We start from the raw sequence: 17,047 nt of genomic DNA, 5'->3' as shown, positions 1-17,047 counted from the left end.
TTAAAAGGGGGAAATCATAAGGTAAACTTGACTTGGTGAATGAGTCAAAGTTTGTAGGTCCATAGTGGTGATTTTTGGCACATGGTTTTAGTGCCTTGTAGTATTAGAGCCCATGAATTATATGTGATGAAGCTTTTAAAAGGCTTGTGGATTTTCGATTGTAACATGCCTAAGTTTAGACGAGGGATCACTCAGTTGGTCCATGATGTAGGTTTACTTGCATTCTTTTAAGTCAAGAAATGACTACTTTTGAACCCATCATCAATAGTATATCTACTATCCACATCAAGTTTTCCCACAAAGGTTCTGAGGATCAAATATGGGGTTTATGTGTTATTATTGGTTTATTTATCTCTAATTTTACTATTCTCTCTCTCTCTCTCTCTCCCCTTGTCTTTATCTATCCTCCCCCCCCCCCATGTCTTTACATGATATCCCTCTATATCTCTCACTTTCACTAAGCCCCCATCTCTCGACCCCGTTTCCTATTCATTTATATCTCTCCATATTTTGTTATCCCTATTTCTATTTCTCTCTCCATTTCCATACCCCACCCTCTTTATTTTCCTTTCCCCATTTCTCTCTCTCTTTAATTCTCCATCTCCCTCTATTAATTTCATATCCCTTTCTCTCTCTCTCTCTCTCTCTCTCTCTTCCTTTCCCTATTCCTCATTTCTCTTTTCCTTACGACATCACTCTCTCTCCCTCTATCCCTCTCTCTCAATGACACATAAACTCTCTCTAACCTCCCTCTTTTCCACTCTATCTATGTTTCTCCCTCTCTACATTTCTCCCTCCCTCCCCACTCTTCATCATTTTGTCTCTCCCTATCCCTTTATCTCTTTGTCCTTACATCTCCCTCCTATATCCCTGTCTCTTCCCTTAGATAACCCCCTCTCTACATATCTCTCTCTCTCTCATTGTCCTTGTGTTTCCCTCCTCCCTCTCCCTCCCCACACATAGGCATCTTTCTCACCCTTTCCCTCTCCATTCCTTTCTTTCTCTCTTCCCCCCTATGTCTTTATGTATTCCCTAATCTCTTTCTCTCCCTCTCTCTGTCTTACCCCATCTCTATCTATCTACCCTTTTATGTCTCCCTCCTATATGCCTCTATTTCTCTCTCTCACTCACTCTCCTCAAGTATGTATCCCTCCTATATATCCCTCTCTCTTCCTCCCTCTAACCTTTTTCCTCTATTTATCTCTCTAACACACTCTCTATATAACCCCACTCTTTTTTCCCTTTATCTCGCTATCTCTCCCTCCCTACTTGCCCCCTACCCCCTCTCTCTCCCTACCTCCTTGCCCCTTACCCCCTCTCTCTCTCTTCCTCCCTTCCCCACCCTCCCTCCTTTACTATCTCTACCTACCCCTTTCTCTCTCTCTCCTTATGTCTCCCCACTATATCCCTATCTCTATCTACATTTTTTCTCCATCTCTCACCATCTTTCCCAACCCTCTTTGTCAACCCCTCTCTCTCCCTCTTTGTCGCTCTTTTCCCTAATCCTCTCTCTCTCTCTATGACTCCCTCTCCACACCACCAAGCTCCTCCTCTCGCTACCCCTTTATACCTCTTCCCATCTCCTTATACATATTTGTATCTCTATATCCCTTTCCCTATTCTCTCATCTCTCCCTCTTCCTTTCCCCATCTCCCTATTTTTCTCCCTCCTCTCTCTCTTTATGTCTCCCTCTTTCTATCTCTTTACCCATCTCTCTCTCTCTCTCCCCTCTCTCCCCCTATATGTATCCCTTCCATATGACTCTCTTTCTCTCTCTCTCTCTCTCCCACCATCCCCTTTCTCTCCCCCTTATATAACTTCCTCTTACATCCTCCACCTCTCTCTCCCCACCTCTCCCCCTTTCTCACTTCTCTCTGTCACACACACTCTCACTAACCCCCCTCACTTTTTCGATTTATCCCCTTATCCTTCTCCCCTCCCTCCGTCCTTTCCCCTATCTCTCTCCCTCCCTTTCTCTCTCTCTCCCTATGTCTCCCTCATTATCCCTCTCTCCCCACTTCCGCAAGACCCCTACCTGTCTGTATCTTTCCCTCTCTCCCTCTAACTCCCCCCCACTCCCTCTCCCCCACTTCCACATCTCTCTCTCTATATCCCTATATGTGTTCTTGTGTGTTTTCCTTTCCCCATCTATCTAACCACCCCCCCCCCCCCCCCCCAACCCACTTCTCCCATCTCTTTATCATTATCCCCCTATTTGCCACCCTCTTGTATCCCTCTATTTTTCTCTCCCTTTCACCACCCCCCCCCGCCCCCCTACATTTCTTCCTCCTACATCCCCCTCTCTCCCTATTTTTTTTTCAATATAGACTCTCTCTCTCTCCCTCCCCCTTCTTCCTCCTATATTTTCCTTTCCTTATCCCATTCTCTCTCTCTCTCTCTCTTCCCATATTTCTCCCCCTATATCCATCTCTCGCAACATTTTTCCTCCATCTCTCACCTTCTTTTCCAACTCTCTCTTCCCCCCTCTCTATCCTTGTTTTCCTTACACCCCCCCTCTCTCTCCCTTGAGCCCTCATCTCTCCACCTATTTCAATCTCTCCCTCACTCCCTATCAATTTGTCTACCCATGTCTCTATTCCCTTTATCTCTTGTTTCCTTATCTATTATTTTTCCCATATATATCTCTCTCTCTACTTGTATGTCTCCCTCTATATGTCCCATGTATTTCTTGCTCTTAAATACCTCTCTCTCTCCCCCACCTCAGCTACTTTCCCCCTTTCTGTAACACACCCACACAATCACTCTACCTTCTCTATCTCTCTCTCTCTCGCTCTCTCTCTATATTTATCTTTTTATGTGCATGTCTCCTTTCTATATTGCTTTGTCTATATATTTTTACCTAAGCATCCCTCTCTCTACCTCTTTCCCTATCTCTTTCTCTCTCCCCCTCTCCCTATCCCTCATTTTATCTATCCCTACGTCCCCCCATCCCCCACTCTCTCTCTCTAACACACAAACACACACACAAACCCACTCTCTTATTCCCTCTATTTCCCATTCCCGATCTCTATCTCTCCCTCACTCCCTTCCCCCGCATCCCTCCTTTTCTCTCTCTCCCCTTCCCTAATTCCACCTCTCTCCACCCTTTTCCCTATCCCTATCCCTATCTATCTCTAGGATCGTTGGGGTTTAGAGGACCAACCATGGAGAGGATTATAGAGAGGGGGATCAATCTTGAGTGTGAAATCCCATCACTCTCCCCCCTTACCTGAACCCTTCACCCCGCTCCTACCCTCTTTCACCTCCACCTGCACCCACCCTCTTTCACCTTATATCTTTCTCCGTCCCACCCTCTCCCTACTTTCCTCTCTATCCAAATCCCTTTCACTCCCTCTCCGTTCCACCCTCTCCCTCCTTTCCTCTCTATCCACATCTCTTTCACTCACTCTCTCGCTAAGACCTTCACTTTCCACACCCATTTTCTCTATATCTTTTTATCTCCCCTCTCACTATCCTTATTATTATCTCTTTCTCCCTTTTCCTAATCTCCCATCTCTCTTTCCCTATTCATTTAGACTCTTGTTATTGCCCTCTAACCCATCTCTCTCCTTATTCCTCCTCTTTATCTATTTCTTCTTTTCACAATTAAAATAATTTCATTTGAAATTTTGCAAACTTGTATTTAATGAAAAAAAGAGAAGAAAGGAAAAAAACTTACCTCTCTCTAGCAAATCGTTGAACCTCTACTAGAAACACATGCATATTAACTCTGAGTTGGAAATCTCTTATTCTATCGTATAATTGTAGTGGGGTGAATGATGAGATCGCGTGGGCATATCTTTTTTTATTGGAAAGAGAACAAGGACATTATTTTTTAAAGCATGTGCACATTAAAATAACACGTGTACACTTTTATAAAAATAATTTGTGCGTGTTTCTTAGCCATTTCGTAAGCTCAACATGGAGGTTTTACATGGTATGAACGTTTAATAAAAAAGTACTGCGTTCGCAATAAGTACTCATGTGCATTATTAAAAAAACTGTTTGTGCACTCTTGTTGCACTAAATTGGATAGCATCTTTGTGCGAGAACCCTCTGCCTTATAGAATAAAAATAATATCCTTACAATGCCTTATAACAAGATAGTTATAATCTAGCCCATAGGGCATACAAGAAAAAAACATAATCGTGAAAACCATGTAGCATTGGGAAGGACCATGTTTTTATTTTCAGGTAATTGGGTGATACGGCAATTCGATTCGATACCCACAGCAGGGGCGTTATCCCAGGATATATAAAATAAGGTTTATTATTATTATTCAGTGTCTCATCTATCCTAATCTTCGTTGTTGAATCCAGATTTAATTTTCCACTCTCGGATTGCAGATCTAAGTGTATTATTTGGAATGAGGATATTCTGTTGTATCGGCTGACTCGTTATTGGGGATGTATTGTGGTTCTCAAGCCAATTCCTGATGAAAGCATACTCATATGTGTAACCATCATCCGCCATATGGGGATCGTCCATGACCTCCTGCATACAATAAGGCCAACATACTTTCAGTATTCGTAATGATGGCCGATGTTCATGAGTCATGCACACTGAGTTCTGTCCACATAATTAAATGAGGACAACCTCTATTGGAGATGGGTACTTTAATTTCAACTTAGATTATTATAGTCACGAACCCTTTACTTAAAGGAATCCTCCTCGACAAAAACTTACCTGAAGTATAGGACAAACAAAATGCTCTGGAGGCATAGCATCCATTTCCTCTTTCTTATGTCTGCTTTGAACAGATATCTGCTTAGATTCAGGTGCTTTATGTGCTTTCTTTCTCACTTCTGATTCTATTCTGGCTCTTATCCTTTCAGCTGCAAGTTGTCTTCCTATCTCTTTCGTTAGTTCATTGGCCTGTCACCATCATTTAGATTGTAAACATCAGTCCTTCAGTGTACTACCTGGTACCACAACGGCATACCTGATATTCAATTCACTACAAGAGGCAGATAATCTCACCGTGATGTTTGCCTTCGTTGCTTCTTGCTGGGCAAGAGCATATAACATGCTTTGAGTATGCTTTAGCTCAAGTTTCAGCGTTTCTACCTCCATCATCACATTCTACTCATCAAATAAAGAATCAGATTAGTTCATACCAAACCCATTATATACCAAGTCCACAAGTCCATGTATTGTCAAAAAATTTCGGCCAGAGACATAATTTTATATAAAAATGAAATCAATTTTTTTATAGAGAAATTCATACTATAATTAAGTATAGGGAGTTGTGTAATTTTATTCATAGTTCACTGTGAAATCAATATATATGTTTTACTCACTTTTTATTATAAATAAAATATTGAATATCTCTCTGAAATATCATAATCTTATATCAAATTTATAAGTAAATAAAGTAAAACAAAAACTACTTTTATTTCTATATAAATAATAACTTTTTAATATATTAAATAATGTTTTTAAATATGTATGTTCACTAATTTATTTTAATCTCAATTTCAATCAATTTCATTAATATAGAGAAAAAGTAAATGAAAATTTATTTTAGTATTTATTTCAATGTTAAAAAAATTCAAAAAAATATATAATTCGTTCAATTTTTAGAAAAAACATTTCACTCTAAAAAGATTTTTAAATTAAGGGATTTGATCTCTATTCCAATTAGTCAAATTTAAATCTATACTGATATAAACAAAGTTATTCACTTAATGCTCAGGGAGAAAAAACCTAAATACCAATCAGTACATTGTACCTGTTCATTATTCGATGCTGGTGCCGTTTTGACATTCCATGGGCTGATCTCCATTTCATCAGTAACATTTCCATGACGACCTCCTAAACTGCGGGAGAAAATAGGTGGGTCTCCTTGTAAACTGCCGCCAAGGACATCTGTACTTGCAGTGTCCAAGTTAAACTGATTTCCACTCGTAGAAAAGGTATAGGTTTCCATGTCAAAATTTGGGAGGTTTCCAATGGATAGAGGTGGAGTACTCCTTGGTAATCCTGTGTTGCGTGGAGATTCTCTTCCCTCTATGCTCATTGCTATACTGGAGTTCTCACTAAGGAAATCCGATCTTGATGTTGAAAACCTTGGAGTTCCACTGTCATAAACTCCACCAATTCCTGAAGTTTGACTTCTCGACATTGAAATTGAAGCAGATCGACTCTCGACATTTGAAATTGTGCTCGCTGGATTCGAGGCGCTGAGACTTATCGGAACTTGATAATTATTCGAAGGAGATTGATTTCTCGGAAAATGTAGGGATTGAGAGTAATCGTGAATAAATCCTTCAGACTGTGACTCTGTCACACCCTTCAGAGTGGCGAAGTTAGTGATATCTGAAAAGCCACTACTCTGATTACTAAAATGCTCTGGATTGCGAATTTCAAACTCTTTAGATGAAGTTAAGTGGGCCGAACTAAGTTTGCGTATTGGTACTATATGTACGGTACAAAAATTCGGTGCATTTTTCAGAACAGTTTCCGGTACATTATGGGACCTGAATCTCCTGGCGATAAACAATGTTGAGGGACAACACAGATATGAGTTAACGAGACGGAATAGTTAAGTAAATGTTTCAAACGAGGCAAACATTAAAGATCACAAATCTACACACAAATAACTTCAAAGTATGAACCTTCACAGTATGAAGCTTAGGAAAGAAAAAAATAAAAATAAAAATCCTTTTCTAAACCCTCTCCTCGTATTTCTTTTAATTACCTGAAATAAGTGATCGTGTGATGGCATGTAAAAATTAACTCATACACACTATTGACATGATCACTAAAGAGTTGCAATAGATTGAGAACAAATTAAAACCAAAGTTTATTGATATAGATTAATTCAATAATTCTCTACCTATCAATAAAATAAATAGAAAACGTAGAGATGTAAGATCATTAACCTTGAAGTATTCCAATTTGTATCATTTCTTTAGATGATGTTTTATTAATCAAGTGTGCCTCCTGGGAGGGAACGTGGAAAGTTAGTATATATATATAATTAGATGTGCTTACCTAGGAGGGAACGTGGAAAGTCAGTCAGGTATATATAATCAATTTTAACGTGAAAAGTCATTCATTCATATATATATAATGTTTTATGATAAATGTGTTTACATGGTAGGGAACTGGAAAAGTCATTCATATATAGTTAAATATAGGAAATAAATGCTTAGGAAAAAGAAATTTTAATGTATTTAATTAAAAAAATTCACTTGCACATTGAGTATTTTTTTTTTACAAACAAGATATTTTGATTTAATTGATCGATCAAATTGTACTGTGATTATTCTTTTGTTAACAATGAAGATGAAAGTGAAATTGATGAGAAAATTTATTATAGAAGTGTAAAAATAAACATTTAATTAAGCAAAGTAGAGGATTTGAATTTTTTATATTCAATGGAAATTACTTTTTAACCAATTAAATAGTGATATTAAAGATGTTTTATATTGATTAATAATAACTTAGATATACTTAAAAAAGATAGTAATCAATTTACAAGAAATTTTATTTTTATTTTAAGAACAAATTTAATAGATAGTATATATGTTAAATAGCTAAATTGAATTGATAACAAAGTTTATTATAAAAGTATAAAAATAGAACATTCAAATAAAATAAAATATTTGTGAGTAAATATAATTAGTTATTCTTGCTCTTGTAAACAACTAAATACTAATATACATCTTACTGCATTTAAAATAAGATTACAAACATATAAAACTGAAACACTCTTAAATTAAGCAAAACAATACGACAAACATTTTTAATTATTTTCAAGATAAATACCCATAATTTAAAGTTTCAACTTCTAAGCCGAATTTAGTAGTTGATAAACCGACTAAACAAAATTCCTAAGTAATATTCACATTATTTTATTAGTTTTAATATTTAGGAATATTACCTTGTAACTGAATTGCTAGACGCTGATCCTGTAACAAGTCCATTAATGCCATAACTTGAGATTTTCTTGATTATTGCAGATGCCACATCATCATGTTCTATTAATGAAAACCTTGTGTTGACCTATATTTCCAAAAGTCAACTACAAAGTATTAATAATACAATCTACTATAAATTATTTACAGTAAACAAGAAAAAAACAAAAATAATGTAAGGATTACCTTTCGAGCATGGCATAATTGTTGGTAAGTTGAGAACATTTCATTTATTCGTAATTCTATTCCTTGCATATAAGAAAAAACTGCATCCTCTTGTACAAGTGAAATTGGTAGACGTCCCACTGCCAAAAAAACATCAAGATGTTAATGAAATGCATGTATAAGAATATAATAAAAAAAATCTCATTTATATTTATTTGTAAGTCCATTTCTTTCTTATAAGAAAAAACTACATCTTCTTGTGAAATTGGTACACAATTCCCATTGCAAAAAAAACATCAAGATGTTAATGAAATGCATGTATGGGAATATATTACTTTTTATTTTTATTTTTTAAATTAACAATTTAAGCAGTTGAGAACATTTCATTTATTTGTAATTCTATTCATTGCATATAAGAAAAAACTACATCCTCTTGTACAAGTGAAATTGGTAGACGTCCCACTACCCAAAAAAACATCAACATGTGAATGAAATGCATGTATAAGAATATAATAAAAAAAATCTCATTTACATTTATTTGTAAGTCCATTTCTTGCCTATAAGAAAAAACTACATCTTCTTGTGAAATTAGTACACGATTCCCATTGCAAAAAAACATCAAAATGTTAATGAAATGCGTGTATGGAATATATTACTTTTTATTTTTATTTTTTAAATTAATAATTTAAGCAGTGGAGAACATTTCATTTATTTGTAATTCTATTCCTTGCATATGAGAAAAAACTACATCCTCTTGTACAAGTGAAATTGGTAGACATCCCACTACCAAAAAAAACATCAACATGTGAATGAAATGCATGTATAAGAATATAATAAAAAAAATCTCATTTACATTTATTTGTAAGTCCATTTCTTGCATATAAGAAAAAAACTACATCTTCTTGTGAAATTGGTACACGATTCCCATTGCAAAACAAACATCAAGATGTTGATGAAATGCATGTATGGGAATATATTACTTTTTATTTTTATTTTTTAAATTAATAACTTAAGCTTTAGAATGATGACCTAAATTTTTTTATAAGAAAATGATCCATTATGAGAAATGCTTTATTATTAAAAAAAAAGAAATTTTAAATCTTTAACTCACTTTTTTAAATACAAAAGTTTATTTAGTTAATTATTATTTTGATAAGTGTGTTAATATTGGAAAAATGATGTTTCTATTATTACAAATAATACAAGTATGTATGTTTAAGATTTAAGAAAATAAAATATTTATTGTTTAAGTTTTAAGAAAATAAAATAATTCTTGTTAATTTAATGAAAGGTTATTTTTTAATTGTGTATGTGCCCTAATTTTATTGGTATTCATCGATCATTTAACTTATATGGTTGGATTGCTTCTATAAGTTTCAAATATATAAACAATCAGTTTCACAAGTATAAGTCCATAAAGAAGAATACAATTTTATGCAAACTCATTATATAAATAATGATTATAGTTAATTAAAATAAAAATGGTGAGAACACATTGGTAAATGAACATTAATTCTATAAAAACCCATTAAATAAATAAGAAGATGAAGAATAGAAAATGAAAAATGGTGTTAGATAACAAATACATATTTAAAATGAAATTTTGATATTATAACTTAAATTTAAGGTAAAAATTTCTATTCATATTTTTTAATAATATTTTCACCTTAAAAAAATATTGGATAAGTAATTGTTAATAAAATTGCAAATTTTTACCAGATTAATTGTATTTTTTAAAGAAAAATAAATTCAACCCCATATAAAAATTATATTATTTAAACTGATATAGCCATATAAATTATATGGCTAGAAAATTTAACTATACATCAATCTATAATAAAAATCCTTATTTAATTATATATATTTTAAATTCTTATAAATAATCATAAAAATTAAATAAATTATGAGCAAACATTTGAACATTTTAATCATTTTCTTTTCTTAATTAGCTATTCTAATAATCATCCCTAAATCAGTGAATAGAGTTCCAAAGAATAGCTTATCATAATTTAAACCCTATTTAAATTAAAAATTTACAAAATATATTAAAAATTTAGTACACCACTTGCAATTAACTAGGATTAGTCAAGACCACATTCGCCCGCATTGAAACGTGGGTTGAATTAATAATAAAAATCCAGGTATATTAAATTATGTAACATGTTCAATTTGTGAAGCCCATTGAATTATGTAACGTCCTCGGTACGGCATGCATGTGCCGTTCACATTCCTCCGTGCAGCTGAAACGTTTTACTCCCTCATTGGAGTTACTCTGACGACACAGTGCTGGTTATAATATGCGGTTGAGTCATATGGTTGGTCCTCACGTGAATCCTTCCTTTTTATACCTGGTACGCGGTTGAGTTTATGATAATATTAAGCTTTACTTTAAGTTAATTTAACATTTTTATATTAATTGTAGTTTTTATTATGCTAATAATATTAGGTTTTCGTATTTTATTGTAAGTAAGTTCTATAATAATTTTAATGTTTATATTAAAGTAATACTTAGAAACATTATTATTGATTATTATTAATATAGTGTTAAATTTTATTAATATAAATATTAACACTTATATAATATTAACAATATTTACATATCACTAATGTTAACTATGAGTAATATTTTTCATATCAATTATTACTAATATTTTTTTCATAAAAATATTAATAAGATTAATATTAATATGGATAACATTAATATTAATATTATTGATAATTATAATAATGTTGCATTAATACTTTATTACATTAATTATAACATAAATATATTATTAATGTAATAATAATATTTTATATAACCATTTTTATATATTAATATTAATGTTATTAATAATATTATTAGTAACATTATGAATGATAATAATAATGATAACAATAATATTCACATTAATATTAAAAACATTTTGATAATAATTTGTTTTCAATATGGTTTTTAATTGTTTCCAATATATTTCTCAATAGTCTCCAATTTGTTTCAACTGACACTATTTTTCAGGTTAAAAACTTATTGCCAAATGTTAACCATAGAGTCTTACAGTGGATGGATAGGGTCAACGGTAGTCAAACCATGGTTAACCATAAAAAATCATCATTGCAATAGTAACCATAGTTAAATCATGGCCAACAATAGATAAACCATAGTAAAAATATGGTCCACCATAGTCAAATGTATTCAAGCCATGGTCAACTATAATTAATCATATTCAAATGTGGTTGAACATAGTGAAACCATGTTCAAATGATGATAAATCATAGTTAAACAATTTTCAGCCATAGTAAATCATGATCAACCCAAGTCAAACCAAACTATGGTCAATCATAGTCAACCATAGTCATTAATAGTCAAAACATAGTGATGTTTAAACATGGATAAATATAGTTAATCGTGCTCAACCATAGTCAAAAGATTGTTAAATATAGCAATGTTCACCTATGGTTAAACCATACTCACCCATAGTCAATGTTTAAATAAAATATTTAAGAATATTAATATTAATATGGCTTAAAACACATTGGTTTACTAACTATATTTAACTATTTTTGATAGTAAACGTTCTTCAAATTCAGTCAAACATAATCACATGTTATTATTATTGATTAATATTAATAGTCAAACATAGTCAACCACATTAGTTAAACATAGACAAACAAAGTGAGCGATTGTAGTCAATGTTTAAATAGTTGACCATGATCAAATATGGTCAACCCTATGTTTACCATATTTAATAATAGTCCACCTTGTTTACTCATAGGTGTCCTTCAGTCAACATAACTCAGCCATATTCAATTATAGTCAACCATGGCTGACCAATGTCAAACATTTTCAACCTTAGTTAACTAAGGTCATCATTGGTCAATCCAAATCAATATTTAAAAATGTTTAATAACAACAATATTAATATTAATAAAGTTGAATACTACTACTACTAATAATAATAATACTATTGTGATGTTTGAATCATACGAAAATCTATCAAGCATCGTGACATGACAATTATTGTTGCAATGTTACATTATATTGAAAGTCATCCAATGTTGTAATGCGAAATTAAAATGTGGTCAACCACATTTAATAATGTGATTGACTATGGTTGACTATGTTTGACAATCAACGGTCTTAAACTTTGGTCAAATATTATTGCCTATTAATATTATTGATTAATATTAACAATTAAACATGTGACATTGGAATGGCCTATAAATCTATCCAATGTCGCAATTTGACAAACATTATTGTAACACTACATTACATTTCAATTTAACCGATGTTCCAATGTGACATTAGAAAATTAGTCAACCACATTTACTAATGTGGTTGACTATGTTTGACTATGTTTGGCAATCAACACTCTTCAACTTTGGTCAAACATAGTCACCTTTTTGTATTATCAGTTAAAATTAATACTTAGATATAGTAAACCACATTAGTCAAGCATATTAAAACAAATTCAACATTTATAGTCAATGTTTAAATATCTGACCATGATCAAACATGGTCAACCCTATGTTTACCATATTTAACAATAGTCAACCTTGAAAACCACATGGTTGTGGAACAAAAATCCATCCAACATCACAATCTGATAAACATTGTCACAATGTTACGTTACATTGCAATTTATCCAAAATTAGTCAACCACATTTACGAATGTAGTTGATTATGTCCGCCTATCTTTGACAGTTAACACTATTCAACTTCGATAAAACACAATTGCTTATTAATATTATTAATTACTATGAATACTCAAACATAGTGAACCACATTTGTCAAATAAAGTGAACCTTTATAGTCAACGTTTAAATAGTTTACCATGATCAGACATGGTCAACCCTAAGTTTACCATATTTCACAATAGTCAACCTTGACAGCTACATGGTCCAGAATGGTTGACAACAATGGTCAACCATGGTCAACCATTGTCAACTATGGCCAACCAAGGACAGCCATTATCAACCTTTGTCAACCATGGTGAATCATTATCCACCATGATAAACCATTATCAACAGTGAACTAGTGAGAATGGTCAACCATGGTTCACCATTATCAACCATCTTCATCCATGGTTAACCATTGTTAATGGCTAACCTTGGCCAATCATTGTCAACCATTGACAATCATTAACCATTGTCAATGGTCAACCATTATCACCTATGGTCAAACAAAGTCAACCTCTATAGTCAACATTTAAATAGTTAACCATGATCAAATATGGTCAACCCTATGTTTACCATGTTTATCAATAGTCAACCTCAACAACTGCATGGTTGAGAATGCATGACAATGGTTGACTACCATTGCCAACCATGGTCAATCATTGTCAACCATTGACAATGTTTGAATATGGTCAACTATTATCAACCATTGACAATGGTCAACCATTGTCAACCACAGTCAATCATGGCCAACCACTATTAACTATTGTCAACCATGGTCAGCCAATGTCAACCATTATCAATGATCAACCATAGTCAACTATGGTCAATCATTGCCAACCAATGTCCACCATTGTCAACCATCGTCAACCATTGCCAACCACTATCAATCATGGTCAGCCACAGTCAACCATAGTCAACCATTGTCAATCATGGTTAACCATGATTTCCAACCATCGTGAACCATTGTGAATGGTCAACCATAGTCAACCATTGAAAATTGTTTAATATGATCAACCATTTCAATGATAATATGCGAGTATCAACCATTGTCAACCATTATCAACCGTGGTTGAATATGGTCAACCATGATCTACCATGGTTGAATATCGTCAACCATCATAAAGGTTTCTATTTTTGAATATGGTCAACCATGATCAATCATGCTCAACTATGATCAACCATGATGAACCATAATCAACCATGATAAAACATGGTCATCTTTAGTCAAGCATAGTCAATTTAGAACATTCCATGTTCTTCCGACTCCTAATGGCCAACCATGGTTAGAATGGTCGAACATGGTCAACTGTCTTCAACCATGGTCAGGGTCATTAACCATACTATTAATATAACCATTTTTGTAAGATTAATATAACATTAGTATTAACATTAATGTAAGCTTGACCATGGTCAACCTCATCAACCCTTGTCATCCATGGTCAACCATGGTTAATGAATCCATCCCACACGTCAGTTATAACAAGGACAACCACATTTACTAATGTGGTTGATATAAGTCGATGGACAACATTTTCCACCTTTTATACATTAATCGGTGTATATCAACCACATTAATAAATGTGGCCGTGCTAGTTAATATTAATAATAATAATTATTATTAATGATAAAAGGAATTAGAGGTGGAGATTCACCCCTCACTTTATGATAAAGACTCTTAGCCTATAAATAGAGTTTATTACAATATCATGGAATAATACCATGGTTTATCAATACCACATACTAAAAAACCCATCGATAATAGTTGTTGGGAGGGGATTTTTTTTTAATTAATTAATTTAATTAAAAGAGGAAAAAATGCATACCAATTTTAAAAATAAATATCAACCTTTAATTTGTGTATACTATTAAAAATATTTTATAAAAGTTAGATCCCTACCACCACTTAATATTCATTGATAATTAAATTAAAATTATAAAACCCATATTTCAAAACGCACCTACCAATCAACCTCATTATACAATACCAACTATTAATAATTACGATTTATTGTTTTATTGTTTAAACTAAATTTTTAATAGAACTAATTAAAAAACATATCAAACAAATTAGTGTATTTAAATCTATATTATTTAAAGCTATACCGTGTTTCCCTTTCATGCAACAATCTTATCGCAACATGCAACACTGATTAGCCAATCAGCCCTCCAAATTGTAACGTCTTTGCCCTCTGCCAACGGCCATGGTTTTAAGCATTTTCCAAAATCTCCCGGATATGAATGATAGAAATTTAGCAGGTTAACTTCCGTTTGCTTCTGAATCTCGCCCGGTAACTGAAACCTTTGTTTTGGAATTATTTGTCTGCGCAGCGCGTTATGCAGCAGCAAAATGTAAACAAAGAGGATATTCCTGCTAAAATAGGTTTCTTATATATCTATAATTTTGACCACTGCTTATTATGTATTATTTTCTGTTCTATTTAAAATAGTTAAACTACAATTTTTTAAATAAGTATGAATAATATCATTTCAAGTATCAACCATATTAAACTACAATTTTTTAAATAAGTATGAATAATATCATTTCAAGTATCAACCATATCTAACCATAATCGTGTAGCAATAGTCAAAATTTAAGCTTTCCAGAAATAAGTTAGGGAGGACTGAAAAATTAGGTATTTATTAATGCCGCAGTTTGATCGCCGTCTGGGCAATCTGTATCTCACGAATAACCAGATATTTATTAATGCGGTAGTTTCATTATCGAAAGTGAGTTTATATTCGCGTAGTCTGAAGAAGCGTAAGTTTTGCTAGAAAATAATTTGATTTTAATAAAATTTGTTGGAAATTTTTAGAAATCCCGGTTACCGTTGTTATAGATTCGTTTCGTTATTGTAAATTCTGGGTGTCTAAAATTCTTTGAAGGGCTTCAAGATTCTGGGTGTTCAAAATTGTGGGTGTCCAAATTTTTTTGATGATGGTTAATCCTGATCAGATTTAAGATAAATAGATAAATAAATTGGATCGTTGTAGTACGGTGCAAAAGTAATTTCATTACCCGGACTGAGTCTATATTTGCGGTTATATTGATCAGGTTATTTGTAAGACGTGCAACGAGTTCTCTCATTTTCTACCGTTGGGCATACATATTAATGCTGAGAAGCGTTAATGTCGCCTACTCTCAACATATTTTATGTGTTTGTGCTACTATTCCATTGTATCAAAGATAATTCAGTCACAAGCCAATCTACATGATGGGAGTGAAATACAAGCCTATAAATGAATGAAATATCAAAATTTTATATGTATGCAAAATCAATGAAATGTTACATTTATATATGTAGGTACAATTAATGAAATATTAAACTTCTATATGCATGGATAGTAAACTTCTTCCAAAGAAGAAAACAGAGAAAAAATCAATTGTGGGTCCTAACAGATTTCCTTGTCTGATCAGAATTGCTAGATGCTTGTTCACAACACTGGTTCCCACTAAAAAAAACTAACCCCAAAAAATGAACCACGCTTAGCAGCCATACAAACCAAACACGTAAAGTACAGTAAAGCGCTAAAGCATACCAACCAAACATGTAAAGTAGAGTAAAGCATAAGTGAGGATTCATACATGGCGTCGGAACGGTGAAAAGCCGCTGCTTGACATGCAAGATAATCAGAGTTTCGCCTTCAGACATTAAATTTTCCAGCGCCCACTCGACAGCCAAAGTGCTATTACCTCCCAGCTTCTTAACTGCCACGGCTATTACCATGGGAGGTGACACCGTTTGATTCTCAAAGCTGTACATTTAAACAGATATTAAGATAACAAGGGCCTGCACCACAAGAAGATAAAGAAAGCCTAGCAAGGCATCATAAATTTGAGTTGAGCCTTGCCAAAGCAACTAGCGCTACCAAACGGATCAAAAACACCAAATTCCAATACATATATAGATCGCCAAACCCCATGTTCCGGCAACTGCAATGCCTCTTTTTCAATATTAAAGTCAACCCTGTTGCCTTATCCTAGTTACTGCGTGTGGCTTCCCGTTTCTAATTTAGTGTCAAAATTCTACCGTAATTATAATGTATCTATCATTACTATGTAATTATCATGCATTTATAATTATCATATATATAAAAGAAGGAAGTTTGAAGTTGGGTTCTGATAATCCGCGTATCCGCGTTCTACTGTAATTATAATGTATCTATCATTACTATGTAATTATCATAAATAAATAAAAGAATTTGGAAGTTGAGTTCTGATAATCCGCGTTAACCCGAATGCATCTCTCACTATGACATAAGCAATTGAGTCATTACCAGCGTGACGCCACTCGGGTGTCGA

The 17,047-nt window shown here is 33.2% G+C and overlaps 2 protein-coding genes across 2 annotated transcripts; both read right to left on the bottom strand.

Annotated features, from left to right (window-relative positions):
- Window positions 1-4,062: 4,062 nt before the first annotated feature.
- LOC149262087 (uncharacterized) lies at window positions 4,063-8,225 on the bottom strand. Its single transcript, XM_089383276.1, has 6 exons — window positions 8,110-8,225; window positions 7,890-8,011; window positions 5,733-6,489; window positions 4,982-5,083; window positions 4,688-4,876; window positions 4,063-4,495 (listed from the first exon to the last, which is right to left on the bottom strand). The coding sequence occupies exons 1-6, from the start codon at window positions 8,176-8,178 to the stop codon at window positions 4,298-4,300; spliced, it is 1,437 nt and encodes a 478-aa protein (XP_089239402.1). The 5' UTR covers window positions 8,179-8,225; the 3' UTR covers window positions 4,063-4,297.
- Window positions 8,226-8,458: 233 nt separating this feature from the next.
- LOC149262086 (U-box domain-containing protein 34-like) lies at window positions 8,459-16,677 on the bottom strand. Its single transcript, XM_089383286.1, has 2 exons — window positions 16,331-16,677; window positions 8,459-8,550 (listed from the first exon to the last, which is right to left on the bottom strand). Exons 1-2 carry the CDS (start codon window positions 16,506-16,508, stop codon window positions 8,492-8,494), a joined length of 237 nt encoding a protein of 78 aa, XP_089239412.1. The 5' UTR covers window positions 16,509-16,677; the 3' UTR covers window positions 8,459-8,491.
- Between the last annotated feature and the right edge of the window lie 370 nt (window positions 16,678-17,047).

This window comes from Pinus tabuliformis, chromosome 6 (assembly GCF_031772625.1).
Source record: "Pinus tabuliformis cultivar Carrire ecotype Pingquan chromosome 6, CPIR1, whole genome shotgun sequence".
In the NCBI taxonomy this organism is placed as follows: Eukaryota; Viridiplantae; Streptophyta; class Pinopsida; order Pinales; family Pinaceae; genus Pinus; species Pinus tabuliformis.
The sequence above is the reverse complement of the archived record's forward strand: the minus strand, read 5'-3'. Positions and strand labels throughout refer to the sequence as shown.

Coding starts and splice junctions, on each gene's coding strand:
- LOC149262087 (XM_089383276.1), bottom strand. CDS start 8,178: ATGCAAGGAATAGAATTACGAATAAATGAAATGTTCTCAACTTACCAA. Junction 4,877..4,981: donor CAACGAAGGCAAACATCACG/GTGAGATTATCT, acceptor TGATGGTGACAG/GCCAATGAACTAACGAAAGA. Junction 4,496..4,687: donor TTGTTTGTCCTATACTTCAG/GTAAGTTTTTGT, acceptor TATTGTATGCAG/GAGGTCATGGACGATCCCCA.
- LOC149262086 (XM_089383286.1), bottom strand. CDS start 16,508: ATGTACAGCTTTGAGAATCAAACGGTGTCACCTCCCATGGTAATAGCC. Junction 8,551..16,330: donor TTTCACCGTTCCGACGCCAT/GTATGAATCCTC, acceptor TTTTTTGGGTAG/TGGGACGTCTACCAATTTCA.